The sequence below is a fragment of the Trichechus manatus genome, unplaced genomic scaffold (genome assembly GCF_000243295.1).
Source record: "Trichechus manatus latirostris isolate Lorelei unplaced genomic scaffold, TriManLat1.0 scaffold00261, whole genome shotgun sequence".
In the NCBI taxonomy this organism is placed as follows: Eukaryota; Metazoa; Chordata; class Mammalia; order Sirenia; family Trichechidae; genus Trichechus; species Trichechus manatus.
The window spans coordinates 663,837-681,309 of NW_004444197.1; the positions used below are offsets into that span (position 1 = coordinate 663,837).

Genomic DNA, 17,473 nt, shown 5'->3' on the forward strand with positions numbered 1-17,473 from the left:
GGCCTGGGCCCGGCGCTGCCCTGTTGGGCAGCCTGGCATCCTCGTCCTCCTCGGAGCTGCCCCGGGCCGAGGCGCGGCGCCTGAGCTGCGCGGGGCGGGCGGGGTAGGGGAGGCCGCGGCTCCCGGACCAGGAAGCCGTGGAGGCCTCGAGATCGCCGTAGGCCCCAGAGGTCGCGTAGGCCGAGCCCGAGGCCGGCGGGGAGAGCCAGGGTTCCGTCCGCGGAGAAGACGCAGAGGGCCGGGCGCGCAGCGGCGCCTCCTCACGCAGCCAGGCCTCCTCCCGCAGCCGCTCCTCGTCCCGCGGCCGGGCCTCCTCCCGCAGCTGCACCTTGCCGCGCTGCCGAGCCTCGCCCCGCAGGCGGCGCAGTTTGTTGCGGTATACGTCCCGGGTGGTATCGGTGATGGGTCCTGGCTGGAAGCCCAGGGCCTGCAGCTCCCGCCGCAGCTCCAAGTCCGACAGACCGGCCATGCCCAGGACGCCGCCCCCAACTCACCCCTGGCGCGCACCGCACCCGGAACTGCTCCAGCCGGCAGCCGTGGCGGAGCGGGCGGGGCCGCGCGCCATGATGGGAAGGTCGGACTGGAAGCCATGTTGGGAAGGTCGTTGCTCGCCATGGTGAGGAGGTCCAAATCGGTTTTCAGGACCCGCCATGTTGGGGAGGTCGGAGAGGATTCTTTTTTTTTCAACTCTTGCTCCGCCCTTTGCCGCGTTTTGAAGACAGCGCGGTGTTTATCGTTGATTTCCCTGGCCCCTAGCGCGGTCTCTGGCACGTGGTAGGCACTCAAAGTGTTGATTTAATGGAAGAATTATTAAATGGTGAAAGACTAGCCACTGCCGAGAGTGGGGAGACGGGACCATTCGCCTCCCTCTCAGTGCTTGGGGACCGATGTGTGATCCCTTCTGCGCCCAGGAAAGGGCTTTGTTTGGTTCATAGAGCAGACCCTGGGCTGCTCCGAGGCCCTGTCCCCACTCCGAGGTGCAGCCGCCCGGCTTCTATGTTCTCTTCAGTCGCGCGACATTGAGCATCAAGTGGGTGTCGGCTCTGCCCACGGACAGACTCTCTCAAGGATCCCCAGCCCGGAGGGGGACTCAGCATCCACATCCATACGTACAAGGTGGAGGCAGAAGAGCCAATTGCCAACTGCCTTTGGACTCGAGTGGGCCGTTAAGGCCTCTCGGGGGAAGCCGTACGGCTGGATAGTGGGCTTTTCATCAGGAGGGGTGGGTAGGGGAAGACCCCAGAGACGCACATCCTGTTGCCGTCACTCGTGGTTTAGGATGTGGGTGGGCACTGGAGCCAGGCGGTTTGATTTCGAATCCCATCTCCATCTCTATTAGATGTACAGTCACATGCAATGAACTTTTCTAGTTCATTTCCAGTAAACCTCATAGGGTTGATTGGAGGATTAGAAGAGGCATTTTGTGTAAGGTGCTTTGACCAATGCCTGGCACATGCGCATAAATGTTTATACTTAACCTATGTTTTTATAGCGGTAGGGCTGTGTGGAGCCTCCTACAGGGCACCCCATTTCCTTACATAAAGGCTCTTAGCCAGGAAACCCCTAACGGAAGCATGGGGAGTGATGGCACATGGAAATAGGACTATAGTTCATAATCTTCCTCCCACCTCCCTCCTCCCCTCAGTATTCCTTCCACGTCCCTCGCCAACTCCTTTTCCAAACATTCATTGTAGGTTCCAGTCTGTTTCCATCCTTCCCGTCCAGTTCTTCCTCCTTCCTGGGATCCCCCTGTAGCTCTACCCCCACAATGCTCCCCACCTGTCCTCTCTCCCTCTTTCCCTGGGTGCCTGAGCAGGGACCCTCTGCCCGTGTTTTGCATTCCTGCCATTTGCTCCACCACGGAACATTAAACACTGGCCACAATTGCTGGGAAAATTACAGCCTCGGCTCGGTCCGGCTTCGTTGTTAGCCTCCTTGTCTCCCTGGCTTAGCTGCTCCCATGTGATGCGATTTCTCTCACCAAGTGTTGTTTTCCTTTTCTCTGCCTGTGTTTGCACGGAATGCCATGAATTTGATATAGTGATTGCCTAACACATATACCACATAATAGTATTTTATTTCTTTCTGAAGCACTGTTTGCATGACAAATGAGTTGGTAACATTTGTGCAACTCCTTGCAGCTGTGCAGTTCAATATATAAAGAATGAGCCTTCCAGCATGAATACTAGCCCTGTGTATTCTAAGAGGGCTTGAAACTGATGCTTAAACAAAGTCAACCCTACAGCATTTCACAGAGTGATGGTCTATTTCATCACAATGGATCTCAGGGCAATTTAGAAATATGTACTGAACTGGAGCAACCCCCAGTAGTGGTCCAGAGGCTTTGTCAGCCTTCTTTGTGTTTGGGGGCACTGCCGCTGCTACACAGACCCGGGACCAAATGACTCACAGCCTTTTCCCCTCTGAACCCTGCTACGTTCCTTTTAACCTGTTGTTAGTTGCTGTTGAGTCGATTCTAACTCATAGTGACCCCATGTGACAGAGTAGAACGGCCCCATATGGTTTTCTAGGCTATAATCTTTACAGGAGCAGATTGCCAGATCTTTCTCCCATAGAGCTGCTGGGTGCGTTTGTACTGCCAACTTTTTGGTTAGCATCCGAGCACTTAACAATTGTGCCACAAGGGCTCCTTCCCTTCTAACCTAGAACCCATCATGTTTGCAGCCTTTTGCTACCCAAGTTACCCAGACTCACCTTCTAGCCTCCACTGTGGCTTTTGACAGTCGATGGCCCTGCCTTGCTGTGCCCAACAGGCTTTCGGAGTAGCATGCTAATAGGCACACAGGCAACATCAACTACTTCGGTGAATTTGCTGATTAATGTTTCCGTGTCAGTGGTTAAGAACTCGGCTGCTAACCAAAAGGTTGTTAGTTCAAATCCACCAGATGCTGCTTGGAAACCCTATGGGGCAGTTCGACTCTGTCCTATAGGGTCGCTATGAGTCGGAATTGACTCGACGGCAATGGGTTTGGTTTGGTTTTGGTCCCATCCCACTACATTGGCTATTGACCCTTCATAAAAGAAAACTCACTAATCAATTTTTCCTCCCAGGTCTCAGGCCTTTCGATTTTCTCATGAACTCTTAGCTCCAGTCTGGCCCCTTCCCTGGATTTATAATCCCTGTTTGGTCCTCCATCAACAATCTCCACCCCTACGGCCCTTTTACCATTTTAATGAAGTCGGCTTGTTGCTTTTTACTTTCCTCCACACGAGCATCGACCCACGCTTCCTCCACTAACCCTTTTAGCTTCCCTTCTGAAGGGCTCGACTTCAGCACATCTTTGCCACTGCTTCCCCTTGTCAGGAGTTGCCCACGAGGCCCTTCTGGGGTGTCTTAGAATGTGCCTTTCTGTGTCTTCTACGTGATTCTTATGCTGGGCCTGTTGAGGATGGAAGTGCATATTTTAAAGAAAAGCGCAATCTTGCAAAGTCAACGGCTGCCCTGCACGCCCTCCTCCTCATCACTCTATTGTGGGTTTTTTTAGTGAGCAGCTCGGACTGCAGCTGATCTTCCTGATTTATTAAAGACAAAAGAGGAAAAACAAGCTCCAGTGTATAAATCTACTTAGTAACCACATCCACACAGTTAGCAGAGGCGAGGGGATGCCGGGAGGATGCTCTGAATTCCCACAGGGATGGCATGCGGCCTTCCGTCCTGCTGACCTCTCTCTGTCTCAGCAGAGGCTTATAATAACAATGGCCATAAATCTTTTAGTGGGCTCCATCTTCCTTCTCCTCCTGCAAAAAGTCCTGCACACATTTATCAGGGCCTCAAAGATGCTCAGGGACCATGGACTTGTCCTTGATCCACCCCATCATGGGCCTCATGCATCCCACTCAGCTATTCTGGGCTTCCTTCGAATCACATCACCGGTGGCATCACACGACAAGGGGTGGGTGGGCACTAGAAGAGTGTGGTTGAAATGGTGGGGGGTAAAGTGGGTGTCATTTTGGGCTCAGATTTAGACTGGAATGATCCCCCACTCCCACTCAAGGACCACCCAACTTCTTGTTGCCACATCTCATTCTGCTATGGAAGAGGAGGGTCATCCTTTTCATCTAGGTTTTGGGGTGTATCAATGAAGGGTAAATAAAGAGTCACAGAGAAATGCCAGAACGGGTTTAACAGGCAGCTATGTCACCTGTTTTTCATAGTCTGCTGAGAATTAAACGAAGCTCTCAGTCTTCTGGCCATTCTTACACTTTGATATCTGTGGGTAAGAGTTCCTTTAGAGACACAGAATACGTTACATGATGTCAATAACAAATTGTATATGAAGAAAAATGGAATGCTTTCAGAACATTTTCTTTTGGGCTTTGTCCATGATTAGATTATACTAAATTATAGAGTGTGGCTATCAGGCAATTACTCTTTGCTTTTAACTGTTCAATTTCATGGCAAATCCACATAGCTCAGTAATTATAAAATCACACGGATGTGGTTACCAAGAAACTACCTCATCATCTCTATCTTCTGAATCTAAGTTCAGGTTGCTCTATGATAACCTGTGGTCCTGTTAAGTGCAAAGTACATTCCAAATAAAGACAGCATAATCTGTAACTCTCCCTAATTGCCAGGTATCTGGAGAGATTCTTGCAGATTTTACTAAATAAACCTCAGCAAGATGTGAGGAGGAATGGTGTCCTCGCCCTACTGGTAACTCCGGCATCCTCCCTGTCTCTGATTCCGGCTGGTTTTTGATCAGGTCATTCTATAGCTTCAACCAGGATCGTGTCTCTCTTTTCCTCTGTTTTGTGAAAACATGGACTTTTTCTGTTGGCTCAGCTCACAAAGTCCTCCCAACACCCTGATTTTAATTTCTTCCAGGGCTGTGCATGTCCTGTAAGCAATGGAGGTCACAATCCCAGAAACTAGAGAAGCTCGTTGGTGAAAAAGAATTATTTGAGTCGACTGTGAAAAATCGAACAGTGGCAGGAGGAGGAAAACGACAGAAGAAAGGAGTCAACACATCTAAACAGCCAGCCGGGACACTGTGCATACAGATGTAGGTGGTAGCTGGGGCCCTGTTGCGACTCATTACCGAGAAGTACATCAGAGGCCACAGGGTGAGGGCGGGGGCAGCTGGGCTGCAGCGTGGGCTTTGAATAGGTCTTCTCTGCAGAACGAACAGCAACCTCACCCTTCCCAGGAACTGTAGTCACTGAACCAATTCCCATTTTAAGAAATACATGCCACCTGGGATGAAACCTCCTAAGGGTCCTAGTTCCCTCCATGCCACCTCTTTCAACTCTGCTATTTAACTCCTGGAGTCCCTGGCTTGTGCAAACGGTTAATGCTCTTTTCTGCTAACTGAAAGATTGGAGGTTCAAGTCTACCCTGAGGTGCTTCAGAAGAAAGATTTGGCGATCTACTTCCAAAAAATTAGCTATTGAAAACTCTACGGCACACAATTCTATTCTGACACACGTGGGGTTGCCATGAGTTGAGTAGACTCAACAGCAACTGGTAAGAGGGCAGTGGTGGTTCAGTGGTAGAATCCTTGCCTTCCATGCAGGAGACTTGGGTTCAATTCCTGACTGATACACCTCATACATACCTACCACCTATCTATTAGTGGAGGCTTGCATGTTGTTTTGATGCTGAATAGATTTCAGTGGAGCTTGTAGACTAAAACAGACTAGGAAGAAAAGCCTGGCAGTCTACTTCCAAAAGTCAACCAGTGAAAACCATACGGATCACAACAGTCTGATCTGCAAATGATCATGGGGATGGTGCAGGACCAGATAGCATTTCGTTTTGTGCATGGGGTCTCCAGGAGTCAGGGGCCAACTCGACTCCCAGGATCTTAGGAGAATTCCCCAGAGAATACCAGGGCTCCAGCCTCAGAAATGGGTACCACCTGCTGCTGACAGGGGAAGGTAGTCACACTATGGGGGAACATCGGGCCAAGGGCAAGTGGAGGACACAAAATCTGTGTTTACCACATAGAAAGAGGCTGTTTTTCTGTTCCTTGGAGTGTTACAGAGAGTGGAACGGTCTGGCACGGTAGAATTCAGAAGGGTGAGGAGGACTCTTGGATCCAGGGCCTCCCAACTGCATGCATTATAGATTCCTGTGTCTTTGCCTTTTTCGTTCCCCACATGCCCTTCTGCAGCCCTCTCCATTTATGATGCTACCGGTGTCTTAGCAGTGTTTCCCAAGAACCTGCAGCTGTGCTTGGGCTGATTGATATGTGCATGGGAAACGCATGTGACTGTGCAGTGGGTCAGGGCTGGGCGTTCCTCAGGAGCAGCCAGAGCCCCCCAAAAAGAGGATGCTTATTAAGGGTTGGGATCTTCTTGTTCTGGTAACTCCTTCCTGTGACTAAGCCCTCACAGTGGTTGGGGTGGGTGGAAAGACAAAATGGCCATGGTGTCTAACTGTTAGTAACCTATAGATGGAGAAAGCTGTGGTTCCTATATGGCCCCAGTTTATAAATAAATGAACATTCATTAATGTTAAATTAAATTAGAATGAAATCTCCCATCCAGTTTTGTTTAGAAGGCAGAAATAAGCGGGTTGGCTGGGTAATTTTGCTGGAGCTTGTAGTCACAAGGTGATAATAATAACAGTAATTTGCTCTTTGCTGGTGCCACCATCCCCAGCTCTCCAGGCGGATATTACCACCTTGCTTTTGCAAAGGCTCATTGAGGTTAAAGGGCTGGCTGGATGTTACTCCGTAAGGGCTGAGCGCAGAGGCCTTAAAATCCTCTGGCGCATTGGACCTAGAGCTTATCAGTAGACAGAAAATGGACTGGGACGCAGGAGACCTCAACTTCATTCCTTGCCTTGCCTCTGACTCAGGGTGTGGGCAAAAAAATCCATCGCTCTGGGCCTCTGTTTTCTCATCTACAGTGGAATGGCTGGAGCAAATCTTTCAATTCGATGGATCTAAGATAATATTCATAGGAGCCCTGGTGGCACAACGGTTAAATGCTTGGCTGCTAACCTAAAGACTGGCAGTTGGAACCCACCAAGCGCTTGTCGGAACAAAGATCTGATAATCTGCTTCTGTAAAGATTACAGCCAAGAAAACTCTATAGGGCAGTTCTGTTCTGTCTCTTGGGGTTGATATGAGTTGGAATCGACCTGACGGCACCCAACAACCAACAACAACAACAACAACGTAGTATTTGAACTTAGAATTTACGAAAGGCACGCGTTTTGCTAATGTATGCTCCATTGATGACCATTTTCCTCTGCACTTTATTTTTTTCCCTTTTTCTCATGACCCGAGCTTGCCCTTTGGAAATTAACACATTAAATAACAGAATCATTTCTGTATGTTTCGTGCTTTGTTTGCGGCAGGGGGATTGGCTTTGGAGAGGGTATTTTGCTTCCCACCTCAGCTGATGGGCTGTGCAGATTTCTGGGGCCTCACTGGGGCAGGTGATCCCAGTTCAGTCCACCTTCTTCCTGGAGCAGGGTTTGTCACTCAGCTGCTGGGGAAGAAAAGCGAAGGTCTGTAGATCAGCAGTGTCAGCTGTCTGCTTAGGAAACCTCCTTCTAAAACCTGCCTGCAGATCCGAGGGAGGAGGGGGCATCCAGGGCAGGCTGTAGGGTGGGAGAGGCAGGATTTTTTGCAAGCCTTCTGGAAGCTCTACCTCTGGCTTTCTCTATAGCCTGGGGCAAGTTATTTAACCTCCCAGTTCCTCCATCTCCAACAACACTCCCACTATGTCTCCCTGCTCTCCTCCTGGGACCCTGAGAAGTAATTAGTGGCTGTTTGTCAGACCAGATCTAGTTTTGCACAGTAACTCCGGCAGACCTTGAATGGGGCAAGGCCATCTGGGGCTCAGGACTTTGGTTTGCAGGATGGGATGGAAAAAACAGAGGCTTTTGGATCACACAGGGCAACCAGCCAGCCATTGTGGTGCTTAGGGAGGGATGGAGATATCTGGAGCAGGGAGGGAGAGGTTGGAGGGTAGTTGTTGATTTGTCGTGGCCCTCTGCCAGAGGGGCATTTGGGGGTCAGGCCTGAGCCGTTGAGGCAGGGGCTTATGAGATGCCCGTTGCTAGAGAATGGGGCCTCTGCAGCCACCAGCAGCCATCAGAGCCAGGTGCGCTCTGTGATTAGGCTCCTCTGGGGGGCGGGGTGGGGGTCCCCACTGGAGAAGACAGCTTAATGTTCTCAAGTGTAAAGCAGAAAAACAAATCGCGGTTCCCAAACCCTGCTCAGATGGTGCTCCTGGAATATTAAAACCAGGGTGGGAGGAGGATACCCCACCCCCATACCATTCAGGGTGGACAGCAGCATCTTGCTCAGCAGCCCTTCCAGGGCGGCCCGGTACTTTTCCAGCTGCCTGGAGTCCGTACTCATTCCAATTTCCACAGGAGCAGTCAGCTGTGAAATAGGGCAGAGTTAACAAGAAGGGAGAGGTGCAGAGAGGGCTCTTAACCCCTGGGTGCCCTACAGGTGGCAGGAGGGGCCCACCGGAGCCACACTACCCTGCCTGCCCCACTCTTCGCTCTCCTCCAGGAATCCTGGCACCTCCCCCCAGCTCTAACCAGGAGGCCAGACCTTGGCCATCCAGGGGGAGCCTCTGAGGCCTGCTGGGAGGATAAACAAACCTCTCCTGCGGAGGAAGCTGTGTCTGGAGGGGTGGGCTCCCCTCAACATTAGTTAACTTTGTGGAGCCTTACCATGTGCCAGGCATCCTTCTAGGTTCTTTTACATATATTAAGCCTCTCAATGACCCAATGTGGTAGGGACAATTAGTGTCCCCATTTTGCAGATGAGGAAACTGAGGCACAAAGTGATCAAGTAACTTGCTCAAGATCACACCAGTAGTAAGTAGCAGAGGGAGTAGATGCTAAACTCAGGGGGCTTGACCCCAGGGTCTGTGCCCACAACCATCAGGCTACACTGTCTCTTGCACTGAGAGGGCATTCTTTTTTTTAATTTTTTTTTTTATTGTACTTCAGGTGAAGGCTTACAGAACAAATAGTTTCTCATGAAACAGAAGTACACAGGTTGCTTTATAACATTGGTTAACAACCCCACAACATATCAACCCTCTAACTTCTCAACCTCTTTTTTTTTTGGTGAAAATACACATAGCCAAAGATACACCATTTCAAAAATTTCTACATGCACAGTTCAGTGACACTGACTATGCTCTTCGAATTGTGCTGTTATTCTCACTTAAGATGAAGGCTTACAGAACAAAATAGTTTCTCATTTAACAGTTATTACAAATTTTGCTCTATGACAATAGTTAACAATCTCAGAACACATCAACAATATCCTTACTCAACCTTGGGTTCCCTATCACCAGCTTCCTTGTCCCCTTCTGTGAGAGGGCATTCTTAAGACGCTAGAGGAGCTGTCTAGAGGCTCCATACCAAGGGAGGTTGCTGCGGCCTCGAGGCAGAGCCAGGTGGGGCTGATTGGTGTCAGTCACCCCCAGAGCCTCCCAGTCCAACTGTCTTGCTGTATAAAACAGCTGGCTGACTGTGAGAGGAGTCCATTGCCCACTCCCTCACCTCCCACCAGCTCTCTGCACATGGGAAATGGGCTCGGGCCGGCACTCTAGACCCGTGGGGGCTCTGGATGCCTGAAGGGCAGTGGCAGAGGTGTTCCTGGAGTTCTCAGTTAGATGTTGTGGCTGGTTCAAGTCCTGGCTATGCCATTCCCTTTCTGTGGCAATGCCTCAGTTTCCTCACTTTAAAATGAGGGCGCCTCACTGGATGGCCCATAAAGGACCTCCTGGCCCTGCTCTAGGTTCACGGTTCTAGGGAGGTCCAAGCTTCCTGGAGAAGGATGCTAGGTCAAGTGCCCTTGAGGCCTTGGCATTAGTGCCGTAGACTGTCTCACGTACATCTAGAGGGTAGTTCTGAGTAAGCGCCACTCTTGCCAACTGCATGACTCACTCCCAGCTCTCTCCTCATGAGCCTGGGAGGTCTTCGTGGATGCAAGGGAGGAAAAGAAGCCCACACTGCTGGGGTCACCCTCTGGGCTGCAGACCTGACCTCTGACTTTGCTATGTTTATAGAGAGCAGGCAGCAGCCAGCTGAAGAGGGTGGGGGAAGGTCCCTGGCCCAGGTGTCCAGTGGGAGGTGGGAAGCATAGAATCTAGGCTTGGTTCTGCTCTGACTACTGAGTGACCTTAGGCAAAACCCTGACCCTCTCTGATGTCAGTCTCCTCATCTCCCCTGTCCTTGATGTGGAAGTGCCCACTCTCAGTCCTGGGCCCTCTCCTCTTGTCCCGCCCACACACTCCCTTGGGGATCTCACCCAGTCCTGGCTTTAACTTCCATCTAATCGCTGATGATTCCCACACTTACGTCCCTGGCCCAAACCTCTCTTCTCAACTCCAGACTTGTGTATCTGCCTGCCTGTGCAATGTCTCCATGTGGGTGTCCAACAGGCATCTCATAGTTCCCAGGTCCAATCTGACCCCCTGATCCTCTTCCCACTGACCTGTTCCCATCGCAGGCTTCACTGTCTCAGTGAAGGGAAAATCTGCCCCTGCAGGTGTTCAGCCAAAAACCTTGAAGTCATTTTTTTATTTTTCTCTTTCTCTCTACATCCAATCTTTCTGCAAATCCTGTGGGCTTCTATCTCCAAAAGAGTTCCAGAATCTGACGACTTCGCCTGTCTCCACCCTGACAACCTCGGCTGAACCACTGTGTCTCTGTCTTGGATAATGCAGCAGCCTCCTCAGTGGTCTCCTTAATTCTGCCTTTGCCCCTTCTATCTGTTCTCAGAACAGCAGCTGGGGAGCCCCCTTTAAAATGTAAATCAGATCATGTCCCTCCTTTTCAAAAGCCCCCCGAAGGCTCCCACCTTAGCAGAGTGAAAGTAAAGTTTTGACAATGACCTATGAAGTCCACAGTCTGGCTTCAACCCCTTCCCCCGGCTAACTGTCTCCTTCTCATCTCCTCTGTTCCAGGCACTCCGGCCCCTTCACTGTTCACTAAATACACCGGGCCCTTCTGCCTCAGGGCCTTTGCACTGGCAGTTCCTTCTGCCCGGGACAGCCTTCCCCAGACATCCTTGTGGTTCACTCCCTCTCTCTCTTCAGGTCTTTGTGTGAATACTGTTTTCTTATAATGCCTCTCTGATCACCCTGTTTAAAATTCCCATCAACCCCATCTCCTTTCCCTGCTTTGTGTTCCTCCATAGCATCTATCCTATACATAGAGTTTGCTTATTGACCTTATTTGTGATCTGTCTCCCCCACCAGAGCGTGAGCAGAGGATTTTGTCTTTTTTGTTCACCGCTCTATCCCCAGTGCCTTGCACACAGTAACCAGTCGCTGTCCAGTCAGTTCTGACTCATGGCAGCCCTGTGTGTATCAGAGTAGAACTATGCTCCACAGGGTTTTCAATGGCTGATTTTTCGGAAGTGGATCTCTAGGCCTTTCTTCTGAGGTGCCTCTGGGTAGACTCAAACCTCCAACCTTTGAATTAACAGCTGAGCACGTTAACCGTTTGCACTACTCAGGGACTCCTTTGCACATAGTAGGGGCTCAATAAATATTCATCGTGTGGATAAATGAGTCTGTGAAATTAAAGGGCTGCATTGGACAACCTCAACCTCCCTCCAGCCCTGACAATCTATGCCTCCTAACTCTCGCTGGATGACCCAGCCCCTGAGTCTTGACACCCGTAGGTGTCTCCCTGGGGTTCCCATCTTAGGAGAGAAGAACTGGCACCTCTTTCTCCCGGAGGGCTGCAGCTGCCTCCTGACTGGTATGCCCCCACTTTGTGCTGCTCAGAATCGTTCTGAGTCAGATCAGATCCCTTTCCAGATGTCTTGCCTGGCCCCCAGGCCCTGCCTGAACTGGGCTTGCTGACCTCCTCTCCCCCTTTCTCAGCGCGCCCCGGCCAGCAGGGCCTCAGTCCCCCAGGTGCATCTGAGCAGGGCCTTTGTGCTCACTCTCCTTTCCTCCAGGGCTTGCGTGGATGGCTATTTCTCACTGTCAGGTTTCAAATCAAATGTCACCTCCTCTGAGAGTCCTTCCCTGACCCCTCCCCAGCCAAAGCGGCGCCCCCCCCCCCCACCCAGTCACTCTCTATTAACTGTCCTACTCAGGGCCTGCAATGATCCACTTGTCTCCTCATTGCTGCTCATCTCTCCCTTTTAGGATGGAGCTCGTTGCCTGAATGTCTTGTTTGCTGCTGTATCCTAGAACATTCTGTGGCTGTGGTTAGCAGTTCCTGCCTCCTTGTCTGGAAGGGGGAACCAACCTCCCACCTGCCCAGTTTCTCTGCACTGTCCCCAGGATGGCCGCTCACCTTGATACCTTTGCTTTCTTCTTCCTCTGTGGGCTCCATGGGGTCCAGAGACTTTGTCTTCTCAGACCTCTGCTGCACGCTCAGGAATTTCTTTTGCCCTTTGTTCTGCTCCCTTTCCTAGGGGTACAGCATAAAACCAAAAACAACAACAAAAAACAAACAAAAATCACCACAACAAAAAGAAACAAGCAAACTTGTTGCCATCAAGTTCACTCCAACTCATAGCAACCCCATGTGTTACAGAGCAGAACTGAGCTCCATCGTGTTTCCTTGGCTGTCATCTTTACAGAAGCAGATTGCCAGACCTTTCTTCCGTGGTACCGCTAGATGGGTTCAAACCACCCATCTTTTACTAGTAGTCGAGCACAAACCAATAAAACTGCACAAAACCTGCTTTCCCTTAACCCATCCAGTTAGCCCTGGTCCATCTCCACCAGGGATACTGTCTGAGCATCCCACAGACCAAACCCCTCTTCCCTAGGTGCCTCCTTCCTGGGGAGGCTTAGACCCCGGTGGCCTAGGAACGGCCCTTGGAATTGCCCACCAAGTCAACTTGAAGAGGAATCTATTCCTCAGTTAATTTAAACATTACACCCAGATTGTTACTGTTAATTAAGTTAAAATGCTGAAAATAACAGCCGCCCTTCATGCATATACAGTATGAAAATGTGTTTTTCTTAGCAGAGAGCCTATAAAAAAGGTGGCAGGACAGTATAGCTGTGAGGGAGCCATGGGGTGGCCCGGGAACTTGGAGTCCCTGGGAGGTGATTTATAAGAGGCAAGACAGGGAGATGAATTACGGAGGAGTGAGTTTGCAGCTTCTTCATAAAAATCCCGGTGCCTGGCAATTACGAGGAGAAAAAGCATGGAGCAGGTTAATGCAAAGTGTCTTTCGTTGCTATTTTGTTAGTTTATGTTCTACTGAGTTTGACTGTTGCGGTCCAGCCCCAAATCTTGCCTGGCATCCTGCTTGCTGGGTGTCCTGCGATCAGATACACCTAATGCCTTCGGTTTCTTTAATGACACTCTTGAGATTCTGCTCTCAGCAGGCCCCCATATATGGTGATTCTAGAACAACTGGTCAACTCCTTGGAAGAAAGTAAGATGGAGGTGCGTCTAGAGGGCCTGCTGCTGTGTCACCTCTATCAGTTTCCATTTCTGCCCCCAAAGAAGGGGAGCTGGGTTCAGCCTGGCCTCTGCAAAAGGCCCTGTTCCCTGGGTATCTGGAAACTGTCCCTGTACACAGAGTGGGCAGATATGGAGAAGCTCTACCCAGGGGCCACAAGAGCCTCCCAACAGAACCAATTTCATGTATTTGTCCCTATTGGAAACTTGGTCTCAGACAGGGTGGACATGAAAGTCCTATTTCCTCATCACCTTGGGTTAGAGAGAACTGAATGTCTGCACAGATACTCAGAATCCCTTGAAGTCCAAAGTTAAAGGCACCCAGAAGGCAGATCCAGCAGTCCAGTTTTACTTAGGCCCCACTGCCTGAGTTCCATTAAACCTGTTGCCATCGAGTTGTTCTGACTCATGGCGACCCCATATGTTACAGAGTAGAACTGCTGCACAGGGTTTTCTTGACTATAATGTTTATGGAAGCAAATTGCCAGGACTTTCTTCCGTGGAACAGCTGGGTGAGTCCCAACTGCCAAGCCTTTGCAAACCATTTGCGCTACCCAGGGACCTTTATTGCTGTTGTTAGTTGCTGTCAAGTCAGTTCCAACTCATGGTGACCCCATGTATGACAGAGCAGAACTGCTCCATAGGGTTTTCTTGCCTGTAATCTTAACAGAAGCAGATTGCCAGGACTTTTCTTCCAAGGTACCACTGGGTGGGTTCGAACTGACAACCTTTCGTTTAGCAGTCCAGTTCAAACCCTTAGTGTGGCTTAGGGACCTTCAGGGACCTTAGGCCAATCTTATTACCTTTTACGCTCAAAAGAGAGGGTGGCTATGCCACCACTGCATGGAAAACCACCTTCTTTCCCACCTCCCAGGGTTCACGCCCATCACTTCGTCCCACCTTATCCCTGGAGGCCCCCAGCTCCAGTTTTACCTTTTCCCTGAAGGTTTCTAAGTAAGCTCTAGCTCACAGCTCCCTCCTCTGAACCCAGCACTTCTGATCAGCATCACTTATTGGGCAATTAATCATGTCCTGCCTTGTGACATCTCTCTTTTGTCTTCTATTATTGGTTAATTTTTCATATGTTTGTGTCTTGGCTCCCCAGACTGCTTGCCCAGGGTGGTGCCTTCCACAGCAGAAATGCTCAGTAAATAAATATTTATGTGCTTGTTAATTGAAAATTTCCTCCAAAGGATGGGCAGGGGTGGGGAAAAGCTGATACTCATGGGAGCCACTGACATCTTTGAGTGGTGCTAGGGAAGAAGTGGAGGTGGCCAGGGAGAAGGCTGGAGTTTGGGGTTATCCTGGGCCCTGGTTCTTCATGCTGTCCTTCGTGTCGCTGGCACAGTTAATGAAACGTGGGTTTACTGAAATAACCCTTTTGCTTGAGTGAGACCAGTACCACGTCAGTGCTGAGCTGGGCTGTGAGTCACATCAGCTGTGTCTGGGAAGGTGGGCAGCCCGGGTGGTTTCTTACCTACATCCCTGGAATTCACTGTAGGTGAAGATGGGAACAAAGGCTTCTGTCTGGGAGGTCAGCATGGTAGCCACATGCACCACCAGCAGGGCAGCCACAGTCTTTTGGGACACCATCCTGGAGCTGGACAATGACAAGGGGCCCTGTCATCAAGTTTAGGGTGCAGAGATGGACAGTGATGCACTCAGAGGCAGGAGACCTCGGTTCTAGTCCGTGCCCCACCTGAAGCTGTGTGACCTTGAGTAAGCCACTGAGCCTCTCTGACTTGGGCCTGGTGTTGGGCTTTCTCAGGTGAGCTCCAAGCACCCTTTGCCTGGAGCCGTGACAGCGGGCTGCTAGCCTGGGGCAGGCCACCCAGCCCCCTGCCACACACCAGAGGAGGATGGTTCCACTTGTCAGTTCTTATCTTTGTTACAGGTGAGGTTTTCTGGGATCAGTTGGACTCATGAGGCTGCAGGGACCTCATCTCTTAGAGAAAGAACCCCTAGATTATCAGCAGAATCTTGCCCCAAGACCCAGGGCCAATTAGGATGTTGAAAGGGAGTGGGCAAGGCCCAGGTGACCCCAGCTCTACCTGGGAGCATCAGGCCAAGACCCCGGAGCTATAGAGGAAAAGGCTGAGACCCTCTGCCCATCTAGAGGCAGAGCCAGATGGGAAAATTCATCCTGGAGCAGCATCCAAGAGCTGACAGTGGGGTCCCACCCCTTGGGGGGGGTACACTGGCCCTGGAACAAGCCCCTCCCCAGCTCCAGCATGTCTAGCTGCCTGCTGGCTGCCATCCGGAAATAACAGGGATGGCGCATCTAACCTGGCAGCCCTCAGATCCTCGGAATGCTGTAAGTGCTGGCAGGGAGCCAGTGTGCGTGGGGCTCTCCCGCATCCTGGGAAGTGGGGTGTCTCTGGAAAGGCTGGCAGGAAGGCAGGCTGCGGAGGGCTTTTGGGGCTCAGGTCCTGCCAGGGACCAGGTGGACATGGTGACTGCACTGGAGGCAGAGACTTGAGGAAGGGGTCAGCTGGGTGGGCTTTGGGACAGGGTCAGGATGGCCGTGTGGGGGACGCCGCCTGGCTAGATGCCAGTCTTGGTTAATCCCTTACACTGGTGGCGGGCATTCCATTCCAAGGCCCTCTCCCATGATGTCCTCACACCCACCTGGAAGCAAGTGAGATCTGCTGAGAGGAGAAACCTGGGGGAGGGAAGGGACTAATTCAAGGCATTGGGGGCTGGAGCCCTGGCCTTCTGAGGTGTTTTTCCCAATACCCCACACCACGTTGCGTCCGCCCACCTCCCTTCCCAAGAAGGTGGAGGAGGATGTGGCAGGGGCACCAACGTTCCTGCGCCACACTGGGTGGACTTCTGAGCACAGAGGCCTGGCCCCCTCAGCAAGGAGGAGAGGCCAGGGGTGGCCTCCGCTACATGGGGCTGGGGGTGATTACAGGGTCTTCAGATAAAGAGCTTCCCTTGGGCAGCCTAGATACGTTTCATGGGAAAGGGTCCTGGTCTGGCCTGACACCCAAGCTTCTCTGCAGGCCCAGCCCTGACCCTCCCTTTGGAGGGAATCTTCCAGGGCTTCATGCTTGTGTCCTGCTTCTCTGCCAGGCTTGCTTCCTTGGCCATCAGAAAACACCTTGGCCAAGCAGGACGCTCACACTACCTTCTTGCTGTTCTTGTTCTCTCTCCCTCACACACTCTCCCTTCCTCCTTCCTTCCTACTTTCTCTCTCCATCTCCATGAACAAGAGCACAAGAGCTCAGACAGCCACAGCTCCAGCAGGGCTGGAAGGACCACCCACCTGCCAAACACCACCTCTTAGGAAGCCTAGGATCTGTACAGACCCCTGGGAGGATCTTGAGCTGAACAGAGGATGGGGTGGGTGAGCCCCGAATCCCCATGCCTCCCCTCTTGCTCCTATCCCTCCCTGGCAGAGTCTCTGGGGCCCCACTTTCCCTCCCAGGGAAGGCGGATGTGTCATATTTATGGTGTCCCATTTCCTTCACGGAGATGCTATAGATACCTTTTCATTCTGGTGTTCGCATTTAATTCACTCCATAAGAATCAATAAAAACTTTAAATAAGAAAAGGCAAAATCCAATTGCTGCTCATTTTCTGGATCTGACTGGCAGTCAGCGTATCACCTACACTCATTTGTGTCTGGAGAGCTCAGAGCGGGAGAGGAGCTTTTCACTGTGCGAGGAGGTGCTGCCCTCCCTCTCCCATTATCGGGGATGGTGCTCCAGCCTTTAAGTGCTCAGCTCTGGATAAGGTGCCACCTGCCTGTCCTCCTTTCCCATGTATGTCTCTAGGGACCAGCTTTTACTTCTTAACTTTCCAGAGCAAAGCCATCATGCCTACTGCGGCCCTGAATGCACGCTGAGCTCTGACTTGGGTTCCTGGCCTGCAGTCCACAGCACCAGACTCACCCTAAATAGTGTCTCCTTTGCCAGGAACTACACCCACCTCCTCGTCTCTGCAGCCTCCACGCCTCAGTGCAGCCTTGCTTGGCTCAATATATGCAGCTTTAGCACAAACAGTTTGCACTGGGCTATTAACCTAAAGGTTGGCAGTTTGAACCCACCCAGAGGCACCACAGACGATTAGGCCTGGCGA

General features: G+C 51.3%; 2 protein-coding genes across 2 annotated transcripts in view; both read right to left on the minus strand.

Annotated features, from left to right (window-relative positions):
• LEMD2 (LEM domain nuclear envelope protein 2) overlaps positions 1 to 506 on the minus strand; it is a 23,687-nt gene extending 23,181 nt beyond the window's left edge. Inside the window, exon 1 of the mRNA XM_023724783.1 lies at positions 1 to 506. This exon is cut by the window's left edge and continues 309 nt beyond it. Within this exon, the coding sequence (XP_023580551.1) occupies positions 1 to 469 (469 nt within the window). The 5' untranslated portion in view covers positions 470 to 506.
• A 6,916-nt stretch (positions 507 to 7,422) lies between these two features.
• Positions 7,423 to 14,983, minus strand: MLN (motilin). Its single transcript, XM_023724810.1, has 5 exons — positions 14,872 to 14,983; positions 13,598 to 13,602; positions 12,266 to 12,382; positions 8,193 to 8,366; positions 7,423 to 7,539 (listed from the first exon to the last, which is right to left on the minus strand). The coding sequence occupies exons 1-5, from the start codon at positions 14,981 to 14,983 to the stop codon at positions 7,423 to 7,425; spliced, it is 525 nt and encodes a 174-aa protein (XP_023580578.1).
• Between the last annotated feature and the right edge of the window lie 2,490 nt (positions 14,984 to 17,473).